This window comes from Alnus glutinosa, chromosome 14, assembly GCF_958979055.1.
Source record: "Alnus glutinosa chromosome 14, dhAlnGlut1.1, whole genome shotgun sequence".
Taxonomy (NCBI): domain Eukaryota; kingdom Viridiplantae; phylum Streptophyta; class Magnoliopsida; order Fagales; family Betulaceae; genus Alnus; species Alnus glutinosa.
The window spans coordinates 1,216,093-1,232,854 of NC_084899.1; the positions used below are offsets into that span (position 1 = coordinate 1,216,093).

A 16,762-nucleotide genomic window follows, 5' to 3' on the forward strand; every position below is an offset into this window, starting at 1 on the left:
TAAAAAAAAGACGTACATTTTTTTATTTATTGAAATTGAGCATATATAATAATAATAATAATAATAATAATTACTTAAACGCATTGCTCAACAGAAATAATATTCGAAATATAAAAATGGGTTTCCTCTATAAAACATTGCTCTTCCATAAGGTATAGTACTTACTTAACAAGCCTGTGACCCGCTCCATTTAACTTTCGACTAACATGCTGAACCTGCCACTTTTTCAGACCATTGAGGATTTTTTGAGTGTCCTGAATAAGATAACCATATTTACTTCTATTTGGCCCATCATGTTTCGGTGCTTGCATTATTTGGAGAACATCACCTTCTAGAACCACCTTATCGAACTCCAAATCACTACTGAATGTGGCTGCTCTCAATGCTGCCATGACTTCTGCTACATCAAATTGAATGATGTAATCTTTAGACTCCAACGGCGGTTAAATAAACGTACACTTTTAAAAAGGTGGTTTGGTTTTTTGTGTCTCGAAGCTTAAAAAAATGTTATAAGCATAAGAAAATATTTGTAACCTTAAGTATTCCTAAAAAATAAGTAGTCATTTGCTTAAGTGGCATTAATTTTGATAGAGAAGATTGTGTGATTATCCTCTTTTCAGTTGGAGATGACGTCTCTAATCTTTGGTGTCAAAACCACTGTTTTAACTTATGGTGCGTTTGGATGTTTGATTTTTGAAATAAGAATTCAATTATTACTTGATGTGCAAATATTGAAGTTTAACTTTGTGAGATAAAATTAGAAAACATTGAATAAAATATAATTTGTTTTTTAAAAAATTGAATAAAAATATGATTTATTTTTGAAAAAAATAAACACTGTAGCAAGTAGATAACATATATAGTTTTGCTTACCTCGCTTAAATTTTTTGTTTTGACCTTGCTATTTTTTTTAAAAAAATATTTTTAAGTAATAAGTTAGTTCATTCTACCGATACCTAGAGTAATACTATAAAGAAGACTCGTGTCCTTCTAAAATTGATATAACTTTTAAAATTATTATTATATGTATAATAAATCAGTATTGAATTTTTTTTATTCTAATAATAATTTTAAAAGTTATATATTAATTTTAAAAAGCTGTGTATAAAGAAGTGGAGCGTGGGAAATGGCGCGTGGGAGTGTGCAAGACGCAAACACAGTAAAGGGCGGCTGAGACAGAGATTGAAGGCCAAAGGTTTGGACGTTTGCGTGGGCCACTGAGAAAAAGACGTCAAGTGGAAAATACAAGCAAAGGTGATGAAGGATGAAGGTTCACATTGCACCCCCCAAAAAACAAAAGAATAAAATAATAATAAAAAAAAATAAAAACGAAAAAGCAAAAGAAAGGCGAGGACGCTTTGGGACGGTGGTGGACCTGGGAGAGTGGTGGGTGGGGTGTATGTTTATATTTTGTGGAATTTATGAATCTTCGGTGGTTGTTCCAGTAAAGCCAAAGGTCAAGAAAGAGAGGGACTTGTACGGACGACACAACCAGAGAAACAAATTGAAGAAAGAGAGAGAGAGAGAGAGAGAGAGAGAGAGAGAGAGAGAGTGTGTGTGTTTGTGGGTATTTCCAAACCTCAAGAGAGGAGACATGTCCATGTACATCCCAACAACACTATTCCTTGCTTCTTCTTCATGTCTAGGTAGATCCCAAAGGTGTCTCTCTTTCTCTTTCTCTCTCTCTCTCTCTCTCTGTATTTTTAGTTATCTTGTCTCCACTATCCACCTTTTCTATTGCTTCATTTGCTTTCTTTCTGATTCTTTTTCCTTTTCTCCATCTCTTTTTCGTGTACTTTCCCTCTCGCGGGGGGTTCATGTATTGGCCTCGCATCTTAGTGGGTTTCTTTTATCTTCTGTTTATTGGATGCATGTGGAGTTTGAGATCATTTTGATGACGATGACGATGATGGGAAAGTAGTTCTAGGTAAAGTTGTTGCTATTGGTGGTTTTTGACCTCATTTTTTTTTTTTTTTTCTGTTTTTTTGGTATTTTGCTTTCTTGGTTTCTGGTCGTGGGTTGTTTCATACGTATGAGCATTTCCATTTTCTGAAATGGGTTTTTGACTGCATTTGGTGGTGGGTTCTTTTTCTCATGTTCTGAATGGATTTGAATATTTTTTTTCTTCTTCTAAATTGTTTTCGCATTTATGGTAATGGGTTTTTCTGGATGTCCCTTTCGATGTTTGGTCAGTTGATGTTTGGCAACCCATGAGGAGTTTCTTTTTTTCTTTTTTGAGGGGTGGGAGGTGGGGGGAACAAGAAATGGGGCAGTTGGGCTTACTGGTCACTGATTTTCTGAATGAGTTATTGATCAAGTTGTCTCATTTTTTGTTCTGATTCGTATGATGAATTTGTGTGATTAGACTTGCTCTCTTGTTTTGTTTGGCCTCTATCACTTTCTCCACCGATCTGTTCCTGTAAGGTTTTTTGTTTTGATTTTATTTCATAATTGCATGTAGACAGAAAGCCCCCCATTTTTCTAATAGTCGACTGAATGACACTATGTCAAACATTTTTAGGTATTCTAAAACTAGGGTACTTTTTATTTTTTTATTTTTTTTGATCTTGAAACACCAAACAAGTAAAGTAACTTCATCACCGTGATCTCTCTGTGACATCTCACCGATTTTGAGTAACAAGACAGAAATTTGGAGATGTGAATTTATAGCGTTGTGACGAAGTTGTCCGTGTATATCTCGTTGATGCATGTGTAGGGTAATGGGTGATCTTTGAGTCATTAGCTTGGCGGGCGTATCTAATACAAGAACATGTTGTTTGAGCAGTGTTTTCAAATATTGTTATGATGTGGCTCTTGACTACAGCATGCTCCTTCCATTGTAAGGGAGCTTATGTTAAAGTAACTAAAATGGCTTGGTTCTTGTTATCTCTTCTTTCTTAGGACCTTGGTTTGTAAGATACTACTGCTTTTGATGTTTGTAAGCCTAGGGTCAGCAAAGTGTATTCAAGGCAACTCTTATCAATTGACTATGTTGTCTGAGTTCATAAATTCATAGTGATGTTCAATTGTTAATGTATATATTGATATTGAATTGTGATTGCGTATACACTTATCAAAAAAAATTGTGATTGCGTATACAGTCTGTTGCTGAAGGAATTTTTGGTCCAGCAATGCAATTGTTTGCATAAACTTATTAAAGCAAGTCTTCTAGTCCTTGTGGAGTTCTGAGTAAATAATTAACCAAAAAGAGGGGAATTATGAGCAACCCAACAGTTTTTCTATGTGATTATTCAGATATTACGAATTACCTAGATAGGTTGTCATATAAAAGACTTTTGTACTATATGTTGTAGGTCGTATTCATAACATTTCGCTTCCAGAACCAAATGAAAATAAACTAAAATTATCATAAGAGGTATATCTCACTTAGGCGAGTTTCCTGAAAATATATATTTTTTATGCTTTACCCTAAGTGGATTTATTTGGTAAAAGTAATAGAAGGCCAAAAGCAAAAGATCAAGTATGGATGATGAGCTAAATGGCTGGTGATCATGAACATTGTCAAATATTTTGTTATTAATCAATGATCTTAAAGCTGTGGAGATATAAGATTCTAATTTCTGTTGTTGTTATGGCTTTGCCTTTACAATAAGTCATCATGGTGTGGCCGACCAGCAAGTATGGCTGTGGGTTACCATAGTAGATTACAAGTGGTATTCACTCCCAAAATTAGGTTACTAGTCTGTCCATATGAGGAAAAAAAGTCATGCATTTACTTGAGGATTTATATTGACATGTTTTTGAGCTTTCACATCATTGAAATGCCCATATTTTTTGCAGTTTTCATTTTTATTAAATGATTGCAGACGTGTTACATGCATCTTTTGACATAATCAATAGCAATTACTCATTTATTGTTGTGTTTTTCTTGGGTAGGTAATCCCAAAATGATCCAAAAGGAACCTGCTTCTTGGTAAGGATCTTTTGGCTTTTGCATAATATTCAGGCGACATTGGCAAATTAGAAGGCTGTACAAATTCTGAACTTGTTCAAGAAAATTTTTAATAAAAAAATTGTTTATTCAATGCCCCATCTTACTGTTAATTGCCCGTTGTCATGGAATTCAGATGAACAGCAAAACTCGATCGTCTTTATCGAAGAATACAAGCTTGAAAGTGGGATCTCCACCTCAATTTTATCACGATATAAAGCATTTAGGTATTCAACTACCAGACGAGGAATTGTCCACAATTCAGTTGACTGGTCCATCTCACCATAAATTGGGTGCTATGGGAGGGACCAATTCTCAAGATCAATGCATTTCATCAGAATCTGGTATTTATACTCCTTGTTCGATGAGTCTGTCATAATGTTCCACCATTTTTGTATTCCTTGTGAGGCACGGTCTCTTATATTGATAGAACTTTTTGTTGTACTAAAAGGTTTGGCAGAAAATAAAGGGTTACATATAAACTTGGCAGGTGAAATTTATCAGAAATGAGATATTCTGGAGAGTAGGAAGTAGTTTATAATGTCCTGAAATAAACTCCACCCCCCCCCCCCCCCCCCCCCCCCCGCGCATCTCTCTCCTCCTTTTAATTTACGTTGTGCTTTTAAAGTGTGTTTTTGAATGTATGTCTTTTTTTTCTTCTTTTTTTTTTTATTCTTTTCTTTCATTAGTTTCTGTTCCTCAGGGGAGTTGGCTGGTAAGCGTGTATAGAAAGATTCAATTTTTAATATGCCCCATTTCCTGGTGATTTTTTTTTTTAAAGATGGTAAAGGGCAACAAAATCACTTATAATTGCAGTATTAGATTATAAGGATTTGAATTCTTGTGAGATTATTTTTATGCTTATAACGAATACCATTGGCACTGTCCAAGCTGGGTGGAATGGACAGGTAATCTGTTTTATCTCTTGTTTTATAAGGTCTTCAGATCTCTTCACTCATGTTACTTTGTAGTCTATCTCTGCGGGAACAAATGCTCATTTTATCTGTAAACACATGCTTACCATCACAACAATCTCTTTATTACTAGAAATCTGGTGAACTATGGTAGGTTTATGAACATGTTTCCGTAGAAAATTTGGCTTGAAAACTTAAAAGAAGAAAGTAAATTAGCTGAAGATAGGTCTACCAAGGCCAGTGTTGACAGTGTTATTTCATGTTATCCTTTCTACACAGTCATTCCTCCCCCATGTTATGGCTTACATTGACGTTCTATGTTTTACTTTTTAACTTGGGTAACAAGGGGGACTTTTTTTTTTTTGTCTATTTCCGGGCTAGTCTAACTTGTAACGAGTTGTTTATGCATGCATCCAGATCAAGATGAAGGTTCTGTCAAGGGTGTGGAAGGTCAAATGAAGCAGGTTTTCTTCTTGAATAATCAAGATATGATGTACAATCCTTCACAAGTTGGTCACAGCCATGCGATGGTAGGTTGAGCTCTATTAAATCACTACTTATCCCAAAAGTTTAAGCTTATAGGAAGAGATGAATTCAGTTATTTAATTTATATTCTATTACTCAGTGTGGACTCAAAATTCTCTCTAATAGGTAAGGCCCAACACGCAGAATATTTTAATTGAAATGAGAGGTAAATGACGGAGGCGGGGTTTAAGCTTTTAGGATCTTTGCTTTGATATCATGTTAGATCACCTCTTATTTTAAAAGCTTAAGTTTATAGGAAGACATGAATTTAATCACTTAATTTAACTTCTAACAAGCTCTAGACCGTGGATTATGTTTGTTGGCTCCTACTCTTTGACTCATGCTTCTTCTCCCATTTCAGGCTCGAGTTCCGTATCCTTATGTTGAGCCATGCTTTGGTGGATTATTCACTCCTTATGGGCCACAGGCTATTGTAAGTTCCATTGAGTTCATCTTGGGATCCCTTTGATCTATAGATGCTAGTCTGCTAAGTTGTTAGTTTTATCTAGCAGATAATACATAAAGTAGGAATCTGTATACTCTTATTTGTTACATGATTTTTTATTTGTATTCACCACCAATTTATGTTTCTTTCCTTTATTGCAAGGCGCTTTAGCCACTTTACATTGGTCTGAGCTTTGTCTTTAACTGTATATTTTCTTTTCAACAACAATTGCTTGTGATTTGTTGCTTCTTGATATGATTTGTATATATAATTCAAAAATGACCAGATTCAACCCCAGATGGTGGGGATAGCACCTGCACGAGTCCCACTACCACTTGATCTTGCAGATGATGGACCCATTTATGTCAATCCGAAACAGTACCATGGAATCCTCAGAAGGAGACAGTCACGTGCAAAGCTTGAGGCCCAAAACAAACTTGTCAAAACTCGAAAGGTATTTGTTGTTTATGTCCGCTAAGTCGGCATTCATTTGAACACTTTTGCTGCATTTGGTTATTTGGGGAGCTGTGCATGCAAAACTGGTACTGTTTAATCTACTGATCTGCATCCCTTTTAATTTAATCCAGCCGTATCTGCACGAGTCTCGGCATCGTCATGCGATAAATAGGGTTAGGGGATCCGGTGGACGCTTTGTCAGCACAGGAAAGCTCAAAAATCCTGATCGGTCGAGCACCAGTAGCACCCATTGTGTCGCAGACTCTAATGCCTTTCATCCAAGTAAAAGTATATCCGAGTGTGATAATCATGAATTTGAAACTGGTCAACAAGTTGCTTCCCTTACAACCTGCTCTGACACCACCACCACAACCCGTGTCTCCGACGGCAACGGTGACACCATCTTTCAGCAGCCTGGACGCAGGTTCTCATGCATTGCTCCACACATGGGCGGAGCCATGCAATGCAATGGATGCCTCGTGTCTGGTGGCGCCCGCCACCCTGCTTCAGTTGTCCGGTGAGACATGGGAATACACAAGACCATCTCACTGGTCTGGCAACTCATCCTTGGCTTTGTCACTCTGTATGTTTCATGCTTGTCTTGCAAAATGTACTAGATATGCCCACACTTTATAAAGACCTCGCTGCTTGGTTTGTGCTTGTAATTCTACTTTGATATAAATTATAATACATTACTTAGGTAGTTGTTATCCAATTCTTTGCATAAATGGGCGATGGTAGTTAGAATATTAATTAATTGATTAAAGTCACTCATTCTTATCAGCTTAGCTTTTTGGAATAAATAATAAATTAACATAATATCAAAGTAGGTGTCATGAATTGAATTCGAGCTCTGACTACACAATTTATTCTTAATTTCATTTAAATATTTTACGTGTAAGGTTTTACTTATTGAGGTAGTGAGAGAGAGTTTGAGTTTACACGTGAGGAGAGTATTATAATATTAATTAAATTATTAAATTCGCTTCTTATCAGTTTAGGGTTTTGGAACTTTGACTCTATAATTTTTAGGGCTAAATACCCCATTGGTACCTGAGTTTTACGTGTTTTTAAATTTAGTACCTCAGTTTTGTTTTGTATCATAGGTGGTACCTGAATTAAGGGTAAAAACCCATTTGGTACCTCTGTTAGATTTTCCATCCGAATTTTAACGGCTCGCCACGTGTCAACTGCTGAGGTTGACACGTGGCACTACATAAAAAAATTAAAAATTAAAATCTTTAGAAAATGATTAAAAATAATAAAATTTTAAAAAAGAAAATTAAAAAAAGAAAAAAGAAGAGGGGTGGCTTTGGCCACCATGGGGGTGGCCGGCCACCCCCATTTTGGCCAAGGAGGTGGCCCAGCCACCCCCTTGGCCGGTCTGACCGGTCTGGGGTGGCCGAACCACCCTATCGGCCACCCCACAGTTGAAAAAAAAAAAAAAAAAAAAAATTTTGAAGGGTTTTGGCCCTAGGGGGTGGCCGAACCACCCCCTAGGGCCACGGGGGTGGTTCGGCCACCCCCTAGGGCCAAAACCCTTCAAAAAAAAATTGAGGGTTTGCCCTTGGGGGTGGCCGAACCACCCCCTAGGGCCACGGGGGTGGTTCGGCCACCCCCATACAGGCCGGACTGGGGTGGCCGAACCACCCCCGTGGCCCATGGGGGTGGTTCGGCCATCCCAAGGGCAAACCCTCAATTTCTTTTTGGATGGGTTTTGGCCCTAGGGGGTGGCCGAACCACCCCCTAGGGCCACGGGGGTGGTTCGGCCACCCCCAAGGGCAAACCCTCAATTTTTTTTTTGAAGGGTTTTGGCCCTAGGGGGTGGCCGAACCACCCCCTTGGCCCTAGGGGGTGGTTCGGCCACCCCCTAGGGCCAAAACCCTTCAAAAAATTTTATTTATTTATTTATTTTTTTTCAACTGTGGGGTGGCCGAACCACCCCCTATGGGGTGGTTCGGCCACCCCAGACCGGTCAGACCGGCCAAGGGGGTGGCTGGGCCACCTCCTTGGCCAAAATGGGGGTGGCCGGCCACCCCCATGGTGGCCAAGGGGGGTGGCTCAGCCACCCCTCTTCTTTTTTCTTTTTTAAAATTTTATTATTTTTAATCATTTTCTAAAGATTTCAATTTTTAATTTTTAATTTTTTTTTATGTATTGCCACGTGTCAACCTCAGCGGTTGACACGTGGCGAGCCGTTAAAATTCGGACGGAAAATCTAACAGAGGTACCAAATGGGTTTTTACCCTTAATTCAGGTACCACCTATGATACAAAACAAAACTGAAGTACTAAATTTAAAAACACGTAAAACTCAGGTACCAATGGGGTATTTAACCCTAATTTTTAAGTTAAACATTACTTTTTGACAAAGAATTTGAGCCTATTGAGTGTTAAAATATTAATTAAATGATTAAATTTAGGATTTTTTTTTTTATTATAGATAAAAAAAAAAAAGTTTTTTAGTTTTTTTTCAAAGGAACCAGGGAACTCAAAACTCAAGATCGATCATATACACTCGTTTCAATATAATAATTTATTTGACCGAGTTTAGAAAACATAAATGTAGACATACCATATATAATTTAAATTGATTATTACGAGAAAATCTATGGGGGCAGGAGTGGTGGAATTTGTAGAATCTTATCTATAATAATTCTTAACTAAATTGTTAACATGTTAGTATAATGAACTAAGAAAAATTAAGATTCTCTAGTAGTGGTGACAAATTCTAAATAATTAATAATTTTAACTGAACAAAATTTTCTATCAAATTAGGTTAAATATATATTTTTTTTTTATATTTTAATCTATTAAATTAACATATGTTTTTATAATACCTGATTTTCACATAAATGTCGGAATCACACGTTAATCCTATTAGATTTCTATGCAATTTTCAAATGTTATAAGTACGTAAGTTAATTAATTTAATAAATTGTTATGTTTGTTAGATTAAAAATAAGGGTTAAATACATATTTGCCCCCTGTACTTTACGACCTTTATTTTTTGCCCCTTCAGTTTCACTTTTTATCAAATTTGGTACTTGTAGTATATGAAAAGACGGAAATGGTACATCCGTCTTATTTCTAGTCCAAAACTAACGTCTACTCACGGCATTTTTTGTCATGTTGTTGAAAACGATGTGTAAAGAATTGGGTTCTGACTTCAAATTTTTAGATACCAATGACGTGGGTGGACGTTAGTTTTAGATGGGAAATCAGACGGAGGTACAATTTCTGTCTTTTCATATACCACCACAAGTACCAAATTTGATAAAAAGTGAAACTGAGAGGACAAAAAATAAAATTCGTAAAGCACATAGACAAATATGTATTTAACCCTAAAAATAATCGAACAACTATATATATATATATATATATATATATATATATATATATAAAATTTATATCATAAGATTCTCTATCATTCCGTTTGGCATTCCCGAAGCCGAACCAAAATCAAATCACGCATTTTTTTTTCGCAAAAAGAAAGAAAAGAAAGAAAAAGGATAAAAGAAAGAAAACTCTCTATAATTTGTACGAAGGAGGACTGTGTGAGAGCGAGGACCGGAAAGCGAGAAAGAAAGAGAGAGGGCCAAAACGCAGGGAAATGGTGTCGTACGTGAACGCGTTGCTCTACGGAGTGGGGGGGATAATGGTGGCCGGGATGGCGTTGCTGGTGGCCTTTCAAGAGAAGCTGGTCTACGTGCCGGTGCTCCCTGGTCTCACCAAGTCCTACTCGATCACCCCGGCCCGGCTCCGACTCCCCTACGAGGATATCTGGCTCCGATCCTCCGACGGCATCCGCCTCCACGCCTGGTTCATCAAGCTCTTCCCCGAGTGCCGAGGTCCGATCCGAACCCGATTTCTTTTTTCTTTGATATTCAAGAAATTCGTGCTTGTGAAGGATTTAGTTGCAATTTGAGTGCGTTAGGGTTTCGAGGTTACTGTTGAGTCTGCGTTTGGTTGCCTTGAATTTGAGGTCTTGAGCTGGAGCTGGAGTGTCTGGATTTGGTGGATGTGGACTGTGGAGTTGAGGTTTGAATTTTCGAATTCATGCGAGTGAGATTTTTCAATTTTCACTCGTCTGCGGTTTGGCTTGTAAGATTGGTTCGACTAATTGGATTCTGGTTTCGGGTTTACTGTTCAGGTTGCGTTTGGTTGCGTGAATTCGAGTTTTTGAGCTGGAATTGGAGTATCCGGCTTTAATTCAATTCGTTCTTTTTTTTTTCTTTTTTTTTTTAATATTATTGGATATGGAATTGAACTTTGGATTTCGAATTCGTGTAAGTGATAGTTCCAATTAGGAGGAATTTGAAATGAATTCATTTGCAAATCTTGTGCAAATAAATGTGGTTTGGCTTGTAGGGTTGGATCGGATATTTGGATTCTGGTTTCGTTGTTATAGGTTTAGGGTTGGGGTTTAATGATTTTTTCTGTAGGTTAACTGGGGAAGGTGAGTATTGACTGGCTTCGAGAAATGTGGTGCGGATGGAAAATGCTTTACATTCAAACTCGTTTTACTTAGTTTTTGTGGAATTTGATTGAGGCAGAATCGCTTCCAAAGTTTAGTGAGGTTATGAGGTTCTCATAAAATGAGCTTTTTGTTTATGTGGTTTTACTTGATGCGAATGGGTATTGTTAAGTTTAGTAAAATGTTCATTTTTTTCTATATGTCATTTTGTTTGTAACATTATTGGTGTTATTTTGGCGAGCTTTCATCTCATAAAACTTCTTCTTCTTTTATTGGTTTTTTTTTTCTTTCATTCATCCTCAATAGCTGCATTCTATGTGATATAAATTTTCAAGGCTTATGTGGTAGTGCTTATTGTTTTGCAGGTCCCACCATTTTATTCTTCCAAGAAAATGCTGGAAGTATCCTAATAGTCAGAATCACTAGACTAATATAATTTGGGGAGATATGCATTAGTAGATTACAAATGCTAGTTTGTATCTCTCGATTGATTATTTAGTTGCCGTTGGGTTTTGTTATTCTCAATTTGCCCCTCTCCATTAGTTTAAGTCGGTATTAGGTTCTGTTATTTTATTTTTGACTGGATTCTGTTACTTTTAATTTGCCTTGACTACTGCCCTCAGATATTGCCCACCGTCTAGAAATGGTCCGTATAATGTTACAGAGGTTGAATTGCAACGTTTTTATGCTTTCATACCGAGGGTACGTATTTGCTGTTTTATATGGATATTTTCTCTTGTTTCTTTGTTATGGTATTGCTATCTGAATCTGGAATGGTGCCTGTGCTGCATGTTTGACTGAATTAACACCGATCCTTTATTTCTTAATACAGTTATGGAGCTAGTGATGGCTATCCTTCGCAGCATGGAATCATAAGGGACGCTCAGGTGTGATTTTTGGTTAAGCGACTTTTTTAACTTCCAAATTCTGCTGCTTAGATTTTATTGTTCTTCTCAAATGTATGGCTATTTCTTTATTTTGGGTAGGCTGCATTGGATCATCTTTCTCAGAGGACTGACATTGACACGTCTAGAATTGTTGTGTTTGGAAGGTCACTTGGGGGTGCTGTCGGAGCTGTACTTACCAAAAACAACCCTGACAAGGTACGCCCACAGTGGAATGGTGAACAAGGATCATGTTGCTAGCTTGAAAAATTAACACAATGGCTTTTGATCTTCTGACTAATGTAGATTTTACTGCCAGAGACATGAATGTTCAATTGTGTTATTTATTTCTACATCAGGATTGGCATTTATTATGATCAATTTTATGGCAGTTTTAAGTTTCCCTGCTTTTTGGTTACTCAAGTAACTTTATTGTGTGTATTGTCTGTGGATATAACTCATATAAGTAAGCTTGATGATCTTGTCAACACTATTAGCATAAAAAGAGAAGGGATCTTATCTTTTCATCATTGTTTTGGAAAGCACCTTCATCATGTATCATCACATTCCTTTGATATTCGGTCTGAATTCCTGATCTCTGATTACTTCGTGCAATTGCTTCAAATACTTGCAACTTATTGAAATCAAATTTATATTCAAAATGTACATCTTCTTTTACTGTTTGTGGATTTCTTTATTCCCCCAAGTTTCGAGCTCCTCAAGTTATATATTTATGTACTTGGGCCATCTTTCAGGCACATTATCTTTCTGGCCTGTCTCTGTGTTGCAGGTTGCTGCAATAATACTTGAGAACACTTTCACATCTATTCTGGACATGGCTGGAGTTTTATTGCCCTTCTTGAAGTGGTTCATTGGAAAAAGTTCGAATGGTCCTAGAATTCTTAATTTTCTTGTACGGTCTCCATGGTGTACAATTGATATCGTAGGCCAGGTAAGGATATATGTTGGTTGAAGCTCTTAATGTGTTGCACGCACACAAATGACTAGAATACCATGTCGGAGATTTGGTAGTCACCTATCTAAGTTTTGTTTCTTCGCCTTTGTAAATGTTAACTATCATGATATGTGATTGAGCAGGCACTGCACTTGATCCCAAGTGCAGATTGTTGGCAAAAAAAAACATTTTTAGGCTCTGCGGGCATCTGTTTAAAATGCATTGTATAGTCCACATATGTCGTAATATTTAAATATATTGATGCATGCACCAATAATAATTTTTTTAAAATTTCCAGATCTGGAATTTCATACGTGTTGGATTCTTGCATTGTTAATGCCAAAACAATATAAAGTTTTGATGTTGTGATACCTGATTGCCAAATTTCATTTGCAATATCTGGACAAGGTGATAATGTGCAGTGACGTTTTTTTCTCTCCCTTCTTTCCCTCTATCATTGCCTTAATCTTCTCTTGCTGGTTTACAAGTTTATGCATCAATCCATAATTTGCCTTCTTAACTGCAGATTAAGCAGCCAATTCTTTTTATATCTGGATTGCAAGATGAGATGGTTCCCCCAGTCCACATGCAGACACTGTATGCTAAAGCAGCTGCTCATAACAGGCAATGCCTCTTTGTGGAGTTTCCTAATGGCATGCATATGGACACTTGGCTGGCCGGTGGTGATCATTACTGGAGAACGATTCAGCAGTTCCTTGAACAACATCTTCCAGAGAAAAAAGAAAATGACTCATCCCGCAATAACAATGGTAAACTTTTTTTGCTAAATTCTTCTGAAGTCGTACTGTTAAGAACACTACCTCTTCACTTCCATGAGTGTGAGGGAGGGAGGGAGGGAGGGAGGGAGATGCGCTTTGATTAGTTTTTGCCTCTGATTTAGTTTCTTCTTGCAAGCTCTGTTAAGGGCTTTGCATGACTTGGGTTTGGTGTGTATTTCATCCAGTAGAGCTTGGGTGATACAGTTTGGGTTGAGTTCTAAAACTCTTACTGGTTTCACCATGCACAACTTGGCATTCTTGTTTTGATCATTTTCTTTAATTGCACGAGCTTTATAACAAGGTATATAGCATGTATCGATGTCCAGTGAAAGGGTTTGCTATCTTGTTGGTGTCCCGAAACTTAGGCAAAAAAAGCTGCAAGAGGAAGGGGTGGGGGACCCCAACAAACACTCCAAAACAGTCATTATAGTACAAGAGATTAAGACTAAGAAAAAAAATGGGAAATGGATCTAAACAGATCTGGTCCTATAGGCCGAGGAGAGGGCCGCCCTAGAAGGTGGTTTATGATGCTGTCTGATGATTGGACAGCTGATAAAAAGGTGCATTGCTGATGACTGTGATGAGATGGTCAATGAAGATCACTATTTCTACATCCTTAGACAAAGGAGCATACTCTGCAACAGATCTGGACAAAAGAGGGAACCATTCCAGCTTTATTGAGAAGGGAGTTGGGGACGGGCTCTAGAAGGGAAGAGTTGGAATTGGACACCACCGGAAGAGGCGGCAGCACGTGTGCCTCACGTGCCCGTGGAGAGGCTGGTTGGTAGTGGCTCGTGGTGGATCTAAAGGCGGGGAAGCCAGTGGAGATGAACGGGCGGCGGTAGATCTAGTTTCCATCTTCCCACAAAAAGAGAGAAAAAGAAGGAAAAAAGTGGAAAAGAGAGAAGAGAAGGTAGAGGAGGAAGAGAGGGGTGGAGCGAGGGAGGGAGAAACGTCTCTCCTCCTGATAGCTTCAGTGGGGGGGGTGGGGGGACTCGGGCTCCTTCGAGGACGGTTTTTTTTGCGTGGACGGCAGCCCTAGACAAGATTCTTACAGTGGACAATCTCAGGAAGATGAAGATCATCATTGTGGATAGAGATGCTACTTGTGCGATAGAGATGCTACTTGTGCAAGAGAGATGGGGAATCAGTGGACCACCTTCTTCTTCACTGTGATGTGGCTTTCATTTTGTGGCATCATGTTTTTTCTCGGTTTAGTATGTCTTGGGTCATGCCTAAAAGAGTTATCGACTTAATTGCCTGTTGGTGGAAGGCTGGAAGGCCAATGAGTGTTGTGGTTTGGAAGATGGTGCCAATTCGCATCCTTTGGTGTGTTTGGAAAGAGAGAAATCTTAGGTGTTTCGAAGACAAGGAGAATTTCATGGAGGATATTATAGCCTCGTTTTTTCCTATGCTGTATCTTTGGACGATGGCCTTTTTGTTATCCCTGTCGATTAGCTATTCTGATTTTCTTGTTCGTTTTGCTTTGCCTTCTTAGGCATTTCTTTGTGTATACTTCTAGTGTACTTAGAGGCACCTTACGCTTTCAATAAAACTTTATTTACTTATTAAAAAAGCTTCAGTTGGGGGGGGGGGGGGGGGGGGGAAGAGGTTTCAGTAGAGAGAACGGCACACGAGAGTATTTTATGAAGGTGATGCTGGTGCGAGCGGTACCTCTGTTATAAGAATCTAAATGCAAATGGTTATTCAAGTCGTCTGGCATCTTCATCGTCTCTAATTAGTGTTTTACTCTACATAGTTGACCTTATGAGTGGAATTTTTTATCCGTATAAAAATTGGCCACCTTGTGTAGTATTTCTCTTGGAGCTTTATTATAATAAACTGCCTTTTATGTTTTAGGCGTTTGCTGTGCAATAACTTTTGTAGTCCTTGTATTGGCCACAAACACCAACATTTACGCTCACACGTGATCCTTTCTGCACTTCATCGTAGTTATTTTATGCTTCTTCCAGATTTCGAGGCGAGGTGATTGGTTGGCATGTTGACTTTTGAGGTGTTATTGATCGGCTCACCCAAGGATTCAAAAGATTTCTACCTTTTTTTTGGAAGCTGCAGCAATCGGGAGCTCTCTGTGAGGAGTTGCTGCCTGCCAAGACCTGCTGCATTCATCCAGGTTTTCCTCTCGGAGATTTTTTTTTTTGTAGGTTTTACAGAGTGCAGAAGTAACTAGAAGAAATGTGAACGCCCTTGTATACTGTGGGACTTTGACATACACATTAAATACCTAGTCAGTACTGACTGATTCTCGTTGTATGAAATAAGAGGTTCCTGACTGCAAAAATATATCCAGAGTTGATGCGCTGGACTGTTGTATCTTTTTTTTGTACTATGGTATTATTTCGCCTAGAAAATTGTTATTTTCATTTATATTGTCTTTGCCATGTATTCAGCAAAAACGAAAAAAGAAAAATTATCTTTGCTGTGTATGCACTTGTTTCTTAAAGTCCTAGTAATCTGAGCCACTGGGTTACCATTTACCAGAGGTCTCATGTCTCCCAAGACAAGATGCAATCTTTATTCAAGCATGAGATAGGCCTATCATGCCTATAATCTTTTGGTTCTGTAACAGAAAATGCCTGATGCCTCTGGTTGTTAATGTTCTTTAGATGGTGCCTTTTGTTTTTAATTTTGAAATAGCTTTTTGTGTTTTGAACTGATTGTTAATATTTTTGTTTTGAAAAGAGAAAGAAAGGGAGAAAGAGAGAAGTGTCAATCAAAGTCGGTGAGTGGAAGGAATGTTTTGGGTTTGTTAATGTTTTTGTTCGAAGTCATAATGCATGAGATTGCACTTGATCGGGAGAGTGGAATTAATGTAATTTTCATGTAATTTTATGCATTTTTACATGCATTTTTTAAAATGTATGTAAAAATTATATGCATTTTACGCCCGTGTTAGTTTGATGGACTGAATCAGAAGAAATGTGGAGTGGTCTTTCTCTCAATCCCTCACATTTGATAGAGTAATAATACATGGAGAACGTCTTATCGTCCACTAGGATATCATTACTCCATTTGATATCCTAGTGGATATGTGCCCGGTGGACAAATATTTGGGAATTTCAATGACGACAAAAAGAAGAGGCTGATGTTTTATGGACAAGAAATTTTACTAACCAAAAATGGCGTTGCTGCCATTGGATAGTGGACCAGGTAGAAACTTTTAGCAACTTTGTGGCCAGTTCATATCCTTATGTCCACATCAACATGTCTTCGGGCTTATCATGACCACTACCTGTACTCCCACTCCCAAGGAATTAAGATACTCCCAAGGGATTAAGATTCTCTACCATGTATTTGAGACAAGCGAGTCCTTTATAATCTTTTTTATTTTTATTTAGTTCTTTTTAAACGTGGG

The 16,762-nt window shown here is 37.9% G+C and overlaps 2 protein-coding genes across 2 annotated transcripts; both read left to right on the forward strand.

Moving 5' to 3' along the window:
- Positions 1-4,045: 4,045 nt before the first annotated feature.
- On the forward strand, positions 4,046-7,007 carry LOC133858096 (nuclear transcription factor Y subunit A-3-like). Its single transcript, XM_062293540.1, is given in 6 exon segments — positions 4,046-4,096; positions 4,098-4,296; positions 5,284-5,396; positions 5,753-5,824; positions 6,123-6,290; positions 6,424-7,007. Coding segments are annotated over 6 exon segments (993 nt in total). The 3' UTR covers positions 6,814-7,007.
- Positions 7,008-9,822: 2,815 nt separating this feature from the next.
- Positions 9,823-15,774, forward strand: LOC133857745 (alpha/beta hydrolase domain-containing protein WAV2). The gene is made up of 8 exons (XM_062293080.1): positions 9,823-10,142; positions 11,134-11,169; positions 11,392-11,470; positions 11,601-11,655; positions 11,755-11,871; positions 12,443-12,604; positions 13,134-13,377; positions 15,360-15,774. Exons 1-8 carry the CDS (start codon positions 9,905-9,907, stop codon positions 15,374-15,376), a joined length of 948 nt encoding a protein of 315 aa, XP_062149064.1. The 5' UTR covers positions 9,823-9,904; the 3' UTR covers positions 15,377-15,774.
- Positions 15,775-16,762: the final 988 nt, after the last annotated feature.